Source organism: Danio rerio, chromosome 22, assembly GCF_049306965.1.
Source record: "Danio rerio strain Tuebingen ecotype United States chromosome 22, GRCz12tu, whole genome shotgun sequence".
Lineage (NCBI taxonomy): Eukaryota > Metazoa > Chordata > Actinopteri > Cypriniformes > Danionidae > Danio > Danio rerio.
In genome coordinates, this window is record NC_133197.1 from 1,650,416 (window position 1) to 1,670,000 (window position 19,585).

General features: G+C 39.5%; 2 protein-coding genes across 3 annotated transcripts in view; both read left to right on the forward strand.

Annotated features, from left to right (window-relative positions):
- The window catches only part of LOC100329844 (uncharacterized), a 55,880-nt gene that overhangs the window by 16,836 nt on the left and 19,459 nt on the right, over window positions 1-19,585 (forward strand). The window contains 3 exon segments of the mRNA XM_073936768.1: window positions 6,476-6,579; window positions 6,740-7,096; window positions 15,632-16,275. Of these exon segments, the coding sequence (XP_073792869.1) occupies window positions 6,476-6,579; window positions 6,740-7,096; window positions 15,632-16,275 (1,105 nt within the window).
- LOC110437757 (piggyBac transposable element-derived protein 3) lies at window positions 7,796-14,261 on the forward strand. Of its 2 annotated transcripts, none has more exons than XM_068216515.2 (4): window positions 7,796-8,111; window positions 10,894-11,115; window positions 11,189-11,344; window positions 11,494-14,261. In XM_068216515.2, exons 1-4 carry the CDS (start codon window positions 7,940-7,942, stop codon window positions 13,041-13,043), a joined length of 2,100 nt encoding a protein of 699 aa, XP_068072616.1. In that variant the 5' UTR covers window positions 7,796-7,939; the 3' UTR covers window positions 13,044-14,261. The 2 variants fall into 2 exon arrangements, with proteins under 2 accessions (XP_068072616.1, XP_073792969.1); XM_073936868.1 differs by lacking the exon at window positions 7,796-8,111 and adding an exon at window positions 8,512-8,579.

The following is a 19,585-nucleotide window of genomic DNA, read 5'->3' on the forward strand; positions in this document are numbered from 1 at the left end:
CAACATTGTAACGGTGGAAAAGGCGCGGGAAAAACAGCCTTGAGCTAATTTGTTACATTAATAATGGTGTAGATATGCGAGCACTTTAATCTACATTATAATTTGTTACAGATTATTAATGTAGATATGTGTGCAAGTTGATCTACATTATTATTATAGTTTGCTACATGTTTATTGGTGGAGAATAAACGAAGCATAAATACAGCATTTTAACTTTGTAAACTATAAAATCATGCGTCTCCCCACGGTTTGTGTCTCATTTTGTGAGCTAACTGAGTGACAACAGTTGTTCGCTCCCATCCTTCTCCCCTGTTCTGCTGGCCACGCCCACTCCTGCCCTCTGCTCACGGAGCTCCACGCCCATTATGATTATGATTCTTCCCACGTGACTCATCGGTGAACAGTGCTTTAATTTCTAAAGCCAAGCGCAGCCCTTTCTGTTGAGCGGGTGAAGACAATGACAAATCATAGGGGTGTCAGACAGCACTCAAAAAGCAAGCGGGATAATATTTATATTAGTTTTGTTTGCTATAAATGCTCATGCTGTCTTCTGTGCATGTGTTGGGGTCTTGTTTGATACATTCAGAAAGAGTGTTTTCTTTGAGCAGGTCAAATTAAAGGTACAATACATATATCTTACTGCTGTATTAAAGAACAACGTTGTATTACAAATAGTATATAAATATTAATATATTTATAGATTTTCATTTTAAAAAATGTCTTGTGTTCTGACGAAAAAAATCTAATTTATGTATGGAAAGCATCGTCAGTGCACCGTGATGCACTGAGATATCGAATTGAACCAAATCAATGGCATGATAATCATAACCAAACCAAACTGTGAGACCAGTGTAGGTCTAGTAAACACAGCCTATGAACTTGTGTGCAATTCGCTTAAACGTTTCCTAACTTTCTAAACTAGCTTTGAGCACTGTCTGCTGTTACACACAGTCCTGTAACTTATTTGCTTAATTTTCAGATGTGAAGGTGAAAAGTGAAGAACTGAGTGAAGATGAGGAGAAACATCATGTCAAGCCTGAAGAAGAAACTCACACAAACACTGAACACAGTTTTGTAAGGACCAGCACAGCTGTAAACGGTTTCACCTGCACTCAGTGTGGAAAGAGTTTCAGCCACAAATGCAGTCTCAGCATTCACATGAGGAGCCACACTGGAGAGAAACCTTACAAGTGTTCACACTGCGACGAGAGATTCAGTAAGTTAGGAGACCTGACAACGCACGAGAAGATTCACCCAAAAGACAAACTGTTTCTCTGCATTGCTTGCGGGAAGCGTTTCAGGGATATATTTACTCTACAAACACACACGAAAAAATTTCACGGTAAGTTGATCATCTAAAGATCCAGCCCTTCCAGGTCATAATATTTAGGATAATTGTGAAGTTTATAACAGACAAATTTCATATAAACACATTTTTTTATTGGAGATTTTTTTTTTAACATTTGTGGCAAGGAAATATTAAGTTTAGTGTCGCCAGAGAAAAAAAAGGTAAACCCTTAGTGTTGAGCTCTAACAAGTCGTGTGAAATAAATTTATGCAAATATATTTTCCCAACAACACAATTGTAGCTAATGAAAATGTCGAGGGGCTAGTTAAGTTGGAAAACTACTAGCCACAGTGGCTGGTGATTGAGGCCCCTGTAGTGGCTATTTTTCTCTACTTTTATTTTATTTTTTTTATTTTTTTTTCTACTTTTTTATTTTTACCCGGGATGTCTTTTACAAGTTTTATTCTTTATAAAGAAGATCACAATCATACAGCAACAACAGTTTCTGCAGAGTGAGATACTAAAGCAAAGTGTGTTCACCTTTTTATCTAGTTTGTACTGCTTACGAGGTGAACTCCCAATAAGGCCTCATTTACAATTACGCCAGGCGTCTTCTGCTGTTCGTGCGATATGCTCATAACAACCACACATCCTTCTTAAGCAACCGTACCTCAGGTAATGTATAGACCATAAATTCTAAATTCCAGTGATGCGTACCCAGAGAAAAGAAATGTGTTCACCCCTACATAGTCAGATAAGGAAAATCTCTTAGGATAATTAAAAAGCATTCACCTAAAGAAACATAGTTATGTATAAAAAATGTACACACAGGTTTTATGATGAACATATGGAGAACACAGATACACACATATATAAAAATGAGTCTTAGACAAGTTTCTAACATATAAAGCTCATCTAAAAATGAATTTCCATTACGCCCCGTTTACACTAGTGCGTTTTTGTTTTAAAACAGCGTTCAAAAACGATCCGCGTCCACACTAGCGTTTCTGAACATATCTCCGTCCACACTACGCCTCCAAAAAGGTATATCACGTGAGCATTCGCGCACTCTGGGCATGCGCGTTCTAGTATAAACAGAAAGCATGCGTCTCGCTCGGCATTTGGTCAACAAACGCCGGTTGAACAATGAACGCGATGGCAAAGAAAGCAAGAGAGGTATTATTGTGGACAGACGACAAGGTCGAGTTGTTACTAAATGTATCTAAATGGCACCTAAAACAGACAATAGTGCAAACAACGCTCCAATTTCTGTGTCCATGTTGTTGTTTTCAGTACTGTCTTCCGGTAGCGTTAAAGTCATGTGTTATAGTCATGTGATAGGGGCTTGACGAATGAGAGAAGGATACGCAATGACACAAAAGCCCCAATCAGGAAGTGAATCTCAGCAGCCCCGCCTCCATTTTCAAATGTCTCAGTTTTCCCCCATCCACACTGAGACGGAGCAGCAGCGCTTCAGAATGAAAACAGCCTCTCCAGTGTTTCCAAAACGCTCCGTTTTCGAGCCTTGAAAACTCCGGCGTAGTGTGGACAGATGCAAACTGTTGCAAAACTTATGCTTATTAGTGTAAACGGGCCTAAAAAAAGATAATGTCAAGCCCTGCTAATGATTGATCGTTTGAAAGTGAAAGCATCCCTCCTTGACATGTTTCTCTTAAAATGTTCCTTTGTTTTGTTTACTTGATTTTCAGAGCTGAATGAAGACATGAAGACCTACTTAAGCGTTCATTCAAAGATGAAGCCGTTTTCGTGCTCTTTGTGTGGGAAGAGTTTCAATCGTCCACACAGTCTAAGGCTACATCAGAGGATTCACACTGGAGAGAAACCTTACAAGTGTTCGTACTGCGACAAAACATTCAGTCAGTCAGAATATCTGAGAAGACATCACATGGTTCACATTGGAAAGAAGCCGTACAAGTGTTCACACTGCGAAAAAGCATTCACTCATGCTGGAAATGTGAAAATGCATGAGAAGATTCACACTGTAGTGAAGCCATTCACATGCACTCAGTGCGGGAAGAGTTTCACACGATCATCAGACCTTAGTCGACACATGATGATCCACACTGGAGAAAGACAACACAAATCTTATTAATGCAGCAAACGAGAATCAACTTTAGAAAGACATGAGAAGATCCACACTGGTGTAAAAGAGCATGCGTGAAGAGTTTTATTAGAGCTGGAGAATTTAAACGACACCAGAGGATTCACACCGGAGAGAAACCTCGTATGTACTGAGGCGCTGTTTACACTAATGCGTTTTAGTTTGAAAACGCATAAGCAGGGCCAGACGGTATCTGCGGACGTTTTTTGATATTTCTGCGAAGAATTTTGGTAAAAATCTGCGGATTTCTGCGGAATTATTTTGGGAGTATCCAGCGGAGTATCATAACTAAGACCTTAATATATTAAATAAAAAGTAATAAATTACTGAATAAAAACTGATTAAATTCAGATTTACACATTTACTCAAGTAAATAAACAGAATTATTGATAGGCTAAAAATCTGCAGAATTCTGCGAAATTCGGCGGAAAATCTGTGGAATTCTGAGCGCGCAGATTCCGTATGGGCCTACGCATAAGTTTTGCTACAGTTACGCCATCTGTCCACCCTACGCCGGAGTTTTCGAGCGCCGAAAACGGAGCGTTTTGAAAATGCTGGAGAGGCCATTCTCATTCTGAAACGCTGCTGCTCCGTCTGGAGGCGGGGCTACTGAGATTCGCTACCTGATTGGGGCTTTTGTGTCATTGCGTATCCTTCCCTTATTCGTCAAGCCCCTATCACATGACTATGTGACTGACACATGACTATCACATGACAGCAGACCAGCCTTCACTGTAAACAACAACACGGACACAGAAATGGGAGCGTTGTTTGCACTATAGTCTGTTTTAGGTGCCATTGTGCAGTTATTCATTTGTTACGTTTAGTAACAACTCGACCTCGTCGTCTGTCCACAATAATACCTCTCTTGCTTTCTTTGCCATCGCGTTCATTGTTCAACCGGCGTTTGTTGACCAAATGCAGAGCGAGACACATGCTTCCTGTTTATACTAGAACGCGCATGCCCAGAGTGCGCGAATGATTTATGGGATATACGTTTTTGGAGGCATGGTGTGGACGAGATATGTTCAGAAACGCTAGGTGAAACGCTAGTGTGGACGCGGATCGTTTTTGATCTAAAACGCAGTAGTGGAGCTGGAGAATTTAACGACACCAGAGGATTCACACCAGAGAGAAACCTCATAGGTACTGTATCTTAATCAACACATGAAGATTCACACTGGAGTCACAATTCGTTCAGCAACTCCATGCACTGACCACTGTTTGATGTTGACAGTTACTCAGCGTTGCCTCCTGTTGTTACAAATATTAGCAAAACTGCTCATGCATCAAGTGTAAAAGCCTCTACACCTCTGGCTGTGTGTGCAGTCAGCTGTGGAGCCATGGTAAAGTATAAATCACACTTAAAGAAAGGTACAAAGTAAAATTCGTACAATAATGAGGACTCAAAAGAGGATGTTTGGTCACCCTGTTTGAATGTTTTGGTATTATAGGCCTTTATCATTTTGTTTGTTGATGAAATAAAAAAAATGTCTCATGCGGATTCATCACCGTAATTGTTATAAAGTTTTTTTTACACATGTACAATTTGTACCTCTTTTAGTGTATGTATAAAAGGTTGTTTATTGATGGTAACTACTTGTTTTATTTACTTAGCAGGTATGAAATACGTTTGCTTTTTAATTGTGTGTAATTAGTTCAATTAAGTGTAACTTTTTAAGAGCCTAATAAACAGTATTTTACCTCACACATGATTAATAAGACGGCCTTTTCTTTGCATTAGCGATTGTTTTTGCTTGTCAGCAGTATTTTAATTTGGCGCGTTTTTCCTCCGCCCTCGCCGTGATGACGTCAGCGCTGACGCGTTCATTCAGCGTCGAGTCTTCAGAGCTGAGGTGAGTCGTTGACGCTTTTTCTCGTGTTTACACAACAATAAAACACACTTTACAGTTTATTAAAGCGACAATCTGCGACTAGTTTCTGCATTGAGTTCACCTCTATCTGTGTGTCTGCTGACCAAAACAATACAGCAGGCAGAGAGGAAACCATGAGCTCAGTGTTTGGGTTTTAGTTTGTTTACATTAATGTTCGAGTATTTCCATGTTTGTTATATCGGAAAGTATGATCTGTGAAGGCAAATAATGGGAATTTACTGCAGCAAATGTATAAACTTTGATGCAGAAAATGCTACCTTAATCATTTACGATGAACTTTTTTTGTGATTTATTTTTGTAACCTATGTTTCACATTTTAATGGATTAATTGGTATAAATACTTGATATTTATACAAGATATTGCTATATATATATATATATATATATATATATATATATATATATATATATATGGTTCAATGCTAAGGATTTTTTTCTGCTGGCCCGATTAGGCCAGCAGTTCAGATTTTTACTTGTCCTGCAAATATTTTAACCGGCCCCACCAAAAAAAAAAAAGGTTTTTATCATTTCTTAGCGACATGTTTTAAATATTGTGTCAAAATGTGTTTAAATCTAAAATTTAAATATGTTTTAAAATGTTAATGAATGTTTAATCGCCTCACTGTACCCACGTAAAAAGTCTGCTTCCAAGACATTCTTTTAGCCTCATAATTTGATGTTGCCGTCACTTCGCTGTACTGGCTTTTACCAGGTTACAAAAAACGACATGCTCACAACATGAAATTAGATAAAAGGAACCAAAAAGCAATATGGTGTTTATGACATCATAGAGAGGGTAGCATTTAAAAGCTTAAAAGCACAAACTGTTTCTTGTTTCTGTATTCATACGCAGTTGACCAATATTGCAGACAAATTGATCTTTTGTGACAGATCGGGCCAGTAACAATCCTGTCTACTCTCCTGAGCGCCTCGCACGCTGTTCCCGGGCGTCTGTTTAATGAGTGTTTATAGTCTGAGACTCATCAATATCATCAGAGTTGCTGAAATCCTCTTTATGTCAGCTGTTTTTATTGCGCCATACTAATACTTTTATTTAAATGTTACAGGAGGAAATTACATGTCGTATTGTATCACTTAAAAACATAACATAGTAAAATAACTCACTAAATTAATATAAATAAATCCGATTTCTCTGTTTTTCTTCTGAAGCTCGATCAGTGAAAGACAAAGACAGAGTTTATTGAAGGACAGTGAGAAGATGAGTGATCCAGAACCCTGCAGAATTAAACAGGAAGACACTGAAGAACTAATAGGTTTGTGTTTATTCATTACTCTTCAATAATCAGGCTGAACAACAGTCAGGTTATTAAGCACTTCTTCAGTTTTATTTTTTACTATTGCCTGTAATTTTATATGGTGTTTTGGTGTTCAGAATATGGCTCTATGATTGTTTGTTTTTTACTTAATTTTCAGATGTGATAGTGAAGGAGGAGAGTGAAGATGAGGAGAAACATCATGTCAGCAGCGGAGAAGAAACTCACACAAACACCGAGCACAGTTTATTATTGAGCAGCGCAGCTGTGAACGATTTCTCCTGCACTCAGTGTGGAAAGAGTTTTGGGTGCAAATACACTCGCAGCATTCACATGAGGAGCCACACTGGAGAGAAACCGTACAGGTGTTCACACTGCGACGAGAGATTCAGTGAGTTAGAAGACCTGAAATCACACGAGCACATTCACTCCAAGGAGAAACTGTTCCACTGCGTTGCTTGCGGGAAGAGTTTCAGGGATATATTTACTCTACAAACACACACGCAAAAATTTCACGGTAAGTTGATCATCTAAAGATCCAGCCCTTCCCAGTTTTATTATTTAGGATAATTGTGAAGTTTATAACAAGGTTTGATGTTTTCATTTGTGTTTGTATGAGATCCATAAAGTCTAAAAGGCTAAAGCTTCAATCCCAAAGAGATGTTCTTGCTGTTGATATTGAAATGCTTTCACTTGTTACTGTTTCGTCTCTGCTTGAGCTGAGACGGTGTGTTTTTTCACACAGTAGATGTTGTAACGTCAAGAGACCGACTGTATAAAAGGAGCATAAACTGCATGGGTATAACCAGTTAAACTGTGACATAATCGACTTTCGCTTTCAGATTTAAAGGGCTAGCATTGCACCAGACCCCCGTAAGTGGTGTCGTTTGAAAGTGTAGAATCTATATTTTACGCTCATATGCATCACTTTGGTTTTTAATCTGCTGTACAAAGGTTATTTACACTTAAATACACAGTATCTTGCATACCCGAGCTAGGTATTTTACATTGGTCCATTTTTATATTTTTCATATGACACATGCACAAGTTATAGCTCAAATGAAAGCTCTTGCCGGTGCTCATACGGTTCTAGCATTCTTTTTACTGAATTATATTCACATATCAAACAGTTGCCGAATGAATCACGGTGTTTCCATGGCGCAGAAGTGAAAACAATACATTTATGATCAATAAGCAGCCCCAGATAGCACAGACAGCTGTCATCTCTTACCTTATGCTGTGCGCTTCAGGCCCATTTCTTCTCTGTTTTTGAGGTGATGTGCATAAGTAATCCTTTTATATGTCTGACGTGCTCCAAACACAGTGAATTATGTTTGATCAAACAAAAGAATAGTGAAATATGAACACAATGATCGCACCCTGTGGCTTGTACAGCACCTCTCATCAGTTGGAAGACAATAACTTTTGCATAGATTATGGTGGATACCTTTTTCTTTTTTCCTATGATTACAGACATGTGCAGGAACCACCAAAATTAATTACAGCACGCTCGACCACACACAACCTAAAAGGTACACCTTCAAATATGAGTTTATAAAAAATAAATACTAAAAGAGCCTCTTTTTTAAGGTGTTTATTATAACAAAGACAACATACACAGATAATTTAAACACTTTCAATAGTGTTTTATGAAAATTCAAAGGGTTTTCTTTAAAATGATACCAAATTTTTGCATTTAAACCTCTGCATGTGGATTTGGGAAGCTTTTAAATTTGGGTAGGCAAAATCCCAAAATAGCAGCAGAGTTTAACTGGTTAACCTTCTAGGGCTTCTTTCCACATACGTGGATGGCACATTTTAGCTCATATGTCCACAATTGTATTCACTGCTGAATTGGTGTTGCTATGGACATGTATGGGGGTACTTACACTGCCATCTAGTGGTCTCAGAAGTTTATAACACACTACGGTCAGAATACAAAATGGCGGCGAACACAAGAGGAGATTCAAGTGGTAGCGCCATACACAAACGTTGACCAGGTAAGAAGTTCTGTCATATTTCAAAGCTTATTCTGATTTAGATATTTATAAAAGCCTTGTATATTTGTCATGACATGCAGATTTGATAAAATAAGTGTAAAACTAGCATCTTTGGTCATGTTTAGGTCTCCAAACGTGTGTGTACTTAGTAGTGGGCTGTGACTAGCGTTAATGTGCCTGTTAATGCAAGACTCTTATCGGGCGATTAAAATAAATATTGGTGTTAATCTATTCTCAAAGTTGGGCTGGGAGCTGGGTCTATTCTATGCAAGCTATGGAGACTGTCACCTTGATATTTTAGCGCGGATGGATACCTGGGCGAATTGCACTGTGGTAGTCTTCGTACCTGTGTGTATTCCTACTGTGAAATGACCACGTCAAACGTGACGTGCTAACATGGATGCAGTTCAGTAAAGTGAATCTCATTAATGTTAGCTTCACATTTAACTATCAGGCACCTGTAGAGTTTACGAAATTCGAAAATGTTCCTTTTTAAAATGAATGGTGGTGAATGAAAGTCAAACCGGTGAGCCGTCTGACAAAAAAGTGCCCTTCTGAATCAAATCAGCAGGATGGCCTTCTGGAGCTTTCACTTAGTTCGAAGACACGACTGACTACGTTTACATGGACATCTGTAGTCTAGTTATTTGCCTTAATAGACAATAATATAATTAAGGTGTTTACGTGAAGTGCTTTCATGTAAGAGTTTCCTGTAATTTTGGGTGACTTTAACTGCAGTTCGACAGTTTCACTTTCACTCATGAATATTTCATTCATGCCCCGTGACAAACTGGGGTATTAGACGCAAATAAGGAGTAAGGACTGGTAAGAGTCTTACAGAATTTAACAAAGCATGCCAAATGGAGAGAAGAAAACTTTCGCATTTCGCAATGTGTGTGTGTGTGTGTGTGTGTGAGGTCCTTTACTGACAGCCCTGTGTGTGGATTTTGTCTGAAAATATGGTGAAAAGTCCTAGATGATGGTAATAGTTTGATTGCGGTGTTTACTTCAATAATGCCACTAATATGTGCATACTCCACATGTCTTAACTCCATTTCTGTTTAGTTCCGTTATGACTTTAGTCGGATTAAGGTAATCAAAAATAGGTGTTTGGCGCTTATGTAGGCCGACAGTTCAACATTCATGTTTAACTGAATAAACAGTAAGCAAAAGTACATCTTATTGAACATCATTTATTTTTATCACCAATTATCAGAGTAGAACAGTTTCGCAAGCAGTTTGTGATGCATTTTGAAAACAGGAGATGAGCCTCTGGTATAATGCGCCACCTGGCTTGAGAAACCCACTCTCAAAGACATATTATTGGGAAGCACACATATTCTGAATGCCTTCGGCAGAATTCAAATGAGCCATTTTATTCTAGATTAATCTAGAGCAGGGGTGTCCAAACTCTGTCCTGGAGGGTCAGTGTCCTGGATAGTTTAGCTCCAACTTCCTTTAACACACCTTCCAGGAAGTTTCTGGTATACCTAGAAAGAGCTTGATTAGCTCGATCAGGTGTGTTTAATTCAGCTTGGAATTAAAATATGCAGGACACCGGTCCTCCAGGACCGAGTTTGACATGCCTGATCTAGAGACTCATAGAGTGAGATTAATCTAGATTAAAAAATGTATCTATGCTCACCTATAGTGCTTATGGACTGATGCTGCTCGAAACAGCTAATATGCTAGTAAACAATCATTCATTCATTTTCTTGTCGGCTTAGTCCCTTTATTAATCCGGGGTGGCCACAGCGGAATGAACCGCCAACTTATCCAGCAAGTTTTTACACAGCGGATGCCCTTCCAGCCGCAACCCATCTCTGGGAAACATCCACACACACACTCTTACACTACGGACAATTTAGCCTACCCAGTTCACCTGTATCGCATGTGTTTGGACCGTGAGGGAAACCGGAGCACCCGGAGGAAACCCACGTGAAGGCAGGGAGAACATGCAAACTCCATACAGAAACGCCAACTGAGCCGAGGTTCGAACCAGCGACCTTCTTGCTGTGAGGCGACTACCTACTGCGCTACTGCCTTGCCCCGCTAGTAAACATGCACACGTAAAATGAGAAAAAGAGCTAGCTCTGATGCAGCTAAAAAGCTGTGCATGGTCCCAATAAAATAAATAACAACTAAATACATACTTCAATTAGTTGGGTTGAAGATGTTAATAAAAATGTAATTTGCTAGTAAAATGTGCACATGTAAATTAGCTAGCATATTATCCTATTGGAATAAATAATGCAAACCTACATACATAAATGATAAAATCAAATACAAATTAATTTCATGTTTTTATTTCCAGAGCGTTTTTCTTGGCAAAGAGCATTGGAGCTACTTGAGTTAATTGATGGAGACAACTCCGATCTGGACGTGCCTGACAACGATGATCCCGTCCTGGATGGAAATTACCAACCATCACTACAGGAGGAAAGCAACAGTGAAGACGGCAGTGATGATGAGGACCCCATTCCTGAGCCCACTGACCACAGCAGAGGACGTAAACATGCAGATGTGCATGATAATGGTTAGCCAAGAGGTATATTAGGGCTATGCCAAGGATTCGAAGCAAAATGCTTATTAACAAAACTTGTTGACAGGTTCATGGACAGGTCAAGAGACCGCTTCAGGTTCATCCCGCACTCTCAGACGTCGCCGTCAAAGTCAAGAGATTGAGGCTGATAGCTCAGAAGATGACTTGGAAGAGTCAACACCAAGACGAACAAAAAAAATGAAAAAGGGAGACTCTGAACAAGGTACTTGTTATTATTTTGGCCTTCGCACCTTATAAACTTCCACACAGATTCAAGTATTTTATGCACCAATACACCTCAATTGCTTACATGGGTAAAAATGTAACTTCCTATAATAAAGACTTATTTTTATTCTGATTCTGGTTGTGCAGGAAGTGGGCTACGCTGGAAGGCTGCTCCATTGACGCCAAACCTGGCAGAGTATCAGCATCAGGACGAAACTGATCTAGACCGACATGGCTGGACCCCACTAGACTATTTTGAACAGTACATGGATAGAGATTTGATGATGACGATTGCAGAATGCTCTAATGCTATGTCACTGTCTAAGAGTGGGGAGCCACTTAACGTGACGACAGATGAGATTTACCACTTTTTCGGTGCCTGTATTTTGATGTCTTGCATCCGATACCCAACCATTAGGATGTACTGGTCCAAAGCCTTGAAAATCACTGCCATCACTGACAAATTCACACGTGCCAGATTCTTCAAACTGAGGGGAGCAATAAAAGTGGTTATTGATCATGATGTGCCGGAAGACCTGAGAATGTCAGACAAGTTCTGGAAGGTGAGGCCTTTTCTGGATCGGATTCTGCAAGGTTGCTTGTCTCTGAATCGACCTGATTGTGCATGTATTGGTGAGCAGATGATTCCTTTCACAGGAGCCTGTCCGTACAGACAATATCTGCCAATGAAGCCAAACCCAATTGGCGTAAAGAACTTTGTTTGTGCTACAGCAGATGGCATTGTGCTTGACTTTGAGCTGTATCAAGGCACTGGTTCACTGATTGGGAAGGTGGAAGAACCAGAGGGCCTGGGTTTAGGATGCTTAGTCATTGAGCGTTTGTGCCAAACTCTGCATCGTGGCACAAAGGTGTATTGTGACCGGTTCTTCACCACTATCAAAGGTGCGCAACGAATGATGGAGAAAGAGCTTTACATGACTGGTACAATAATGAACAACCGACTCGCTGGAGCGAAGCATAAGTTACCCAGTGACAAAGCCATGATAAGCATGGGAAGAGGTACGTCATCAGAAGTTTCCACTGAAGATGGAAAGTTGTGTGTAGTGAAGTGGTACGACAACAAACCAGTATTGCTGATGTCTGTTATTCATGGTACACAGCCAGAAGACACCTGCCAGCGCTGGGACAAGAACTTGAAACAATATGTCACCGTCTCGCGACCAAGCATTGTCCGTGAGTACAACAACAACATGGCTGGAGTCGATTTGATGGATAGAATGATAGGTTACTATCGCATGAGCACCCGTACTAAGAAGTGGACAATGCGGATGGTAATGCACTTCACAGATCTGGCTTTAGCCAACAGCTGGCTACTCTACCAAAAAGACCATGCAATACGTGCTGGAACAAAAACAAGACCCATTCAGTTCCTTCAGTTCCGCATGGAAGTGGCTACGATCCTCTTGGCCCAACATCACGGCGCAGATGCAGACCTTTCGACACATTCAGAGGAAGAAGATTCAAACCAGGGAGTGAAACGCCATGTGACAGAGTTGCCCCATGTCTCAGTCCGCAGGAGGGCTAATGCCCACCTCCCAGAGATGATCGGCCTAAAAAATGCAATGCGCTGCAGACAACTAGGCTGCACTGGAAGAACCCGAGTGCGTTGTATGACCTGCAAAGTGTTCTTGTGCTTGCAAGTGGAGCGCAACTGTTACTCAGCCTTTCACACATAAGTGATGGCAGTGATTCCCAAGTTGTGTATATGTTCCTTGGTTCGTCCATGTTCTCCAACTCCATGAAGGTCAATCAATAAGGTGACCTCTGGGCCTCTGTAAGCAGGCCTGGTCCTTCAGTGCTCAGTTATCGCAGCCTTTGATGGCCCGTTTCCACTGAGTGGTACGGCACGTTACGCTTTTACGGCTGTTTCCACTGTCAAAGGGTACCAAAAAGGGAACCGTACCTTACCTCTTTTTGATCACCCTTTGCCAACTGGCAAAGATGCACAGCTGAACGATATTGGTTTACAGAGATACATCACACGCAGAAGCAGAAGAATGAAAAACACAGCCGAGACGTTACACCGTAATACTACATACATATAATAACAAGCCATTGTCGACCCGAGCTCAAACAAACCTTTTCGTCTTGATGAACAGCCACAAAGCAAAGAACAACAAAATCTGCTGTGTCCTGTTGTCGTTTTGCGAGCCGGTCTAAAGCACGAGCGGTTTCATGTTCTCCAGAGAGCTTGCCGTGCGTCTATATTTGAAATAACGAAGTTTTTAAACTCATATTAATAACGTGTGCATGATCATCGAAGCACTCTGATATCCGATCCTGTCAGAAGTGACTCTCTGTTGAGAGTGAAGTGCGAAAAAACAAAGGAGAAACCGGGAAAAAGCAGCAAATGATGCTTGCGGAACCTAAAACATGAACAAACTGCCATGTTTAACTATCATTATCACCATTTGGACTTTTGTGGACTATTATGAAAGGAATGACTCTTTAACAGAGGCTACATGTGAGAGGCTACAGATGAGAGGTTTGCACTGACTGTGCACTGACTGTGGGCTATATTTCGTGTTTGTTTTTGAACCTAAATAAGCACTAAATGTCTGCTGTGTGTAGTTTTTCTGCAGTTGATAACATATCGGTTACTGTAAGGGTCTGTATGTGTTCATATATGTTGCATTTATTTATTTTCTTGATATAACTGCAGACATTACAGTAGGCTATTTGCAGTCATTGATCTGCAGTTATAATCAAATCCTGTTCATAGAAAAGTTAGTAATGAACATTTATACAGAAGTATTTATGTGTATAAAGCATCTGTGTTGTGGGAAGTGCTGCTCATATGATATGTAAATGACCCTTACGGCTTTACTGTAGACATTTCCTGGAGTGAAAATGAGATCGGTGGAAATAAAGAGTTTTTCATTCTATTACACAAAGGTGACTATTGTGTTTTATGGTTATTCGGACCACAAGTCCACATATGTGGACATCATTTTTCTCTAAAAGTACATCATATCAAAAGATGATACTTAGGCTTCCAATGCGCTTTTTTTCTTGTGGCCTCCATTTTAAATAACCAAAGCGAGCCTGAGGTGGGAAGAAACCTGGAAGTATGTAAACATTGCAGTAACATGATGTGGACTACAAACCTCCAGCTGTTGCCAGGATTTCAAAATGCAGAAATGGTGTAAACATCACTTTAATGTCATTCAGTAAGTTTAATGTAAACAATTAATAGCAGATTAGGCATAAACAACATCACAATGTCTTTAAGAGTGTCCTCCTAGGCTTCAGTTCATGGCACCAGGTAAACACCGTGGGGATGCTTCCCTGATCAGCCTATGTAACCTGGTGAGTGATAAAACAATGCAGTCCTCTGTAGCACGCCCTCGTGTTGTCTGTAATAGTGTTGTCCTGGTACTGAACTTTTAAAAATGTCAATTTTTCGCTAACATTCAAGCACCGCTGAGCACGTTCTTAAAATAGTACTCACCAGTGCTCAACAGAAATGACTGTGATTGGCCGTGAAACTCATCAGTTCACGGCTCTTCACTGAGTGCAAAGACAGATACACGAACACTGGAGTGTTTTAAAGACTCAAAGATCAGTCGAGTCATCAAGCGGATCGCTCGTCTGTTTGTACTCTGTAAACAGCGTTGAGTGAACCTTCTCGGCCAATCACAGTAGTTTCTGTTGATCACCAGTGAACACAATGGCAAATCAGCACTGTTTACGAACGCCATCAACAGTGCCTTAAATGTTAGCAGGAAATGGATGTTTTTTTTTTTTACTATTTCAGTACCGAAATTCAGTATCGTGACAGTCTAATATAGTGAAAGAATCAGTTCATTCATTTGAGCTTGATAAATGGCATCTAAACCGTGTGTTTAGGGAAAATAACATTAGCTAACTAGTGCCATTTCCCTTAACTTAGCTGAAAATGAGCTGTGATATACTTTTTTGTTTTCACTATTCATTCAGAACAGACCATTGGGTCACTCGGAAGGCGGTAAATTGATAAAGGCGGTGAATCTCCTTTAGTGAAAAAGAAGTGCGATGAGTATGATATAATGTCAGTCGCCAGGATTTTGGAATTATTGCAGTTATGTTGCATAACAATTGTTTATAAAAATACTGTCATTTTGCTTTAGTTTTTATCTACACTTTTAAAATATTGCAAAATATTTGTGCGAGTTTGTAATGCTAACATGCGTATTGATTAATTGTTTTAAAGTGAAAGTGAAAGCATCCCTACTTGACATGTTTCTCTTAAAATGTTCCTTTGTTTTGTTTACTTGATTTTCAGAGCTGAATGAAGACGTGAAGACCTACCTAAGCGTTCATTCAAAGCTGAAGCCGTTTTCGTGCTCTTTGTGTGGAAAGAGTTTCAATCGCTCACACTGTTTAAGGCAACATCAGAGGACTCACACTGGAGAGAGACCCTACAAGTGTTCACACTGCGACAAAACATTCAGTCAGTCAGATTATCTGAGAAGACATCAGATGATTCACATGGAAGAGAAACCGTACAAGTGTTCACACTGCGAGAGAACATTCGGTAATTCAAGAAATCTGAAAACACATGAGAAGATTCACACTGGAGAGAAGGCATTCACATGCACTCAGTGTGGGACGAGTTTCCCAAAATTATCAAAGCTTAAACAACACGTGATAATCCACACCGGAGAGAAACCGCACAAATGTGATCAATGCGGCAAAACATTTTGGAGGCCTTCAGAACTGAAGATCCATCTTAGACTTCATACAAATGAGAGGCCGTATTCATGTTCAGAGTGTGGGAAGAGTTTTACATCGCAGTCAACTTTAGGAAGACATCAGAAGATCCACACTGGTGTGAGAGAGCATGCGTGCTCGGAGTGTGAGAAGACTTTTATTACAGCTGGAGACTTGAAAAAGCACCAGAGGATTCACACCAGAGAGAAACAATGCATATGAGTGTGGAAGGAGCTTCACAAAATGATCCAGTCTTAAACACATTAAGTGTAGCCTTACAAGTGATCACACTGCGACAAGGGATTTAGTCAATTTCAAAACCTGAATAAACATGAGAAGATTCACATTGGACACTTCAACACAGTTATAATAGCATTTTAAACGCATGGATTCTAGGCCTTCAGTGCTGAAGACGGCAACACCAAGGCTCCAAAAATACATATTTATTAAATTAAAAAGGCTGACACAGAGCGTGTAACGTTTCGAGCCACCCGGCTCTTCATCAGACAATGTTCATCACAATCAGGTGCTCCATTTTATACACTTCCGAATCACATGATCTCCTCTCGCATATATGCCAACATATACATACATGCATATGTATACACACACAATCGTTCATATATACATATACATATTTACACATGAATGCATGTATACACATTCACATATAGTCTATAGCTTTGATATTTTAAATCAAATTACAAAAATATATATATATATATATATATATATATATATATATATATATATATATATATATATAAACTATAATATTACATCACAAATTATAATAAAGAAAAATAAAGAAAGAAAGAAATATATATATATACCAGGATACACCAGACTCTACTAAAAAATATAGCCAAAAAACCTTTAAACCAAACCCCTACTTAAACATTCATTCATTCATTCATCATTCGTTTATTATCTTTTCGGCTTAGTCTCTTTAGTAGTCTGGGGCTACCACAGCGGAATAAACCGCCAACTCATCCCGCACACTTCCACGCAGCGGACGCCCCTCCAGCCACAACCCATCTCTGGGACATTAATTAAATAATAAAGACTTATTCAAAAATTATCACAGAAAAGGACGAATGTCAAACTCCTCATTTAAACCTTTTGGAGAAGTGAACTTTTAAGTAGGGGTTTGGTTTAAAGGTTTTTTTGGCAATATTTTGTTGTATAGTCTGGTGTATCCTGGTATATATATATTTTTTCTTTCTTTCTTTATTTTTCTTTATTATAATTTGTGATGTAATATTATAGTTTATTAATTTATATATATTTTTTTGTAATTTGATTTAAAATATCAAAGCTATAGACTATATGTGAATGTGTATACATGCATTCATGTGTATATATGTATATATATGAACGATTGTGTGTGTATATGTTGGCATATATGCGAGAGGAGATCATGTGATCCGGAAGTGTATAAAAAGGAGCACCTGATTGTGATGAACATTGTCTGATGAAGAGCCGGGTGGCTTGAAACGTTACACGCTCTGTGTCAGCCTTTTATTCTATTAATTTGTATTTTTGGAGCCTTGGTGTTGCCGCCTTTGATTTACATTTAATTTGCACTTTTTGCGGTTTTGGCTGAGCACCCAATTAAGATTCAATTCAATTCAGCTTTATTTGTATAGCGCTTTTACAATGTAGATTGTGTCAAAGCAGCTTCACATAAATGGTCATAGTAACTGGAACAGTGTGGTTCAGTTTTTAGTGTTTAAGTTCAGTTCAGTTTAGCTCAGTTCAGTGTGATTTAATCATTACTGAGAGATGTGCGTGCTTTTGTACAGTTTCTTCAGTGCTGAAGAACCATCTGTTGTAGCGGCTTACCAATGCCGCTATTGTTGGTAGAGTGAGCAAGTTTTTAACGCGTAAAAAGTCAGAGTCCGTAAGCAAATAGATGCAAATAAAAACATATTTATTGTCCAATCAACAGAATTACTCAATCGCTTTCCTTTATCTAAAAGCACACTTCTCTGTTACCTTTAATTACGAGATGATACAATACGATACGGTCAAAAACTGTGTGCTTCCTACCAACACAGTCTTCCTCCATGCAGTGAAGCCACAGTTATATAGTGTCGTACTGACACCTTGTGGCCAATCGCCAATATACAATGTATGGCTCCTACACCATCTTAGGAGAAGCTTTATTCATGTTCCCCTTCAGTCAGTCAGTATGAGCTGAATTTTAAACCAACAGTACTGGGATTTACTTACAAGAACAATCACTCTGAATTTTTTTAAAAAGGGTCAGTGAAATGCTTGTGAAATTGGTACAGTCACTCCATAGTCAGAGGAAGTATTTGAGGCACACCTTTAAAATCGCTTCAGAATGATTCATGTCTATCCTTCCCTCACGTTAAGCTGGACTGCAGGCTGTCACCCATCATATACTGAAGGTTTATGTTGCTGCTATCTCTGCTTACCATAATGTGGTGGATCATCTAGTTCCAACAAAGGTCAATGCGGCAAGACATTTTTAAGGGGTGGTATTACGCGTCAAGTCTAGGGGAAACAACATGGGCATAATAAACATGAAAACAAATGTGTTGGGGGTGGTGGATTTCCCAAACAAAACAAAAACTTAAAGCCAAAGATTCCCTTCGGTCGACAACCAAACTCAAACACTCAGTTTGAGAGTATATGAATAGATTTATTATAGAAAAATGTAGTTAATATAAATGAGCATGTCTTCAGGGTGACCACAGGCCAAAATAAAAAAACAAAAGAATCTATAAAGTAAATGCACTAAATTACCTATTACTATTTCAAGAAAAATACAAGAAGCTTACCTTACTCCATAAACATAAACATAGTTAAAAGTGATCAAATAAATAGGCAGGCCACCCCTACACGCTCAAACTCCCAACATAGGTTAACGTATGAACATTAGTACAATATTGGTTGTGGGTCGTCAGCCGGAGGGGTGAGGGAAATCCAGGATCTTCACTCCCAGCAGCAGTCGCAACGCAATTGAGCTCCCCGAACCTTGCCGGAAGCTCCTTTTTATACATGCCTCCTAGACCAGCAGCCAATCAGAACTCAAGATCACGCTGGTATGGGAGCCTATGGAATAACAGAAAAACAACAAGAAGGCGGGACAAAGAAAAAGACATGCAATTCGCAACAATAAATAAATAAACTTCAGTCGTAACAGGTGGAAAACTGGAGAAAATTGTTTGAGTTCATATAAAGGAGAAGCCTTGTGGCTCGTGCAGCACACCAGAATGATGGATCCGAGATGTCTTTCAGCATTTTTCTGACGATGAGCAGAGTGAATGTGCACAAAATCACTCCCTGATGTTAGTTTCAAAGTCTGATCACGGCAGGGGGATTTTTGCCGACAATTTCAGTTTTGATAGCCTGTAGTTCCGATCTCATGTTGTTAAATTCGTCAGAGAGAACAGCTTTCAGTTCGATCCTAAGCAGGATCTGGGGATGTCATTTTTCAAGAGCGACAGGATTTCAGCTTTTGTATCCGCCATCTCAGTTAGTTTCTCTGGCGTTT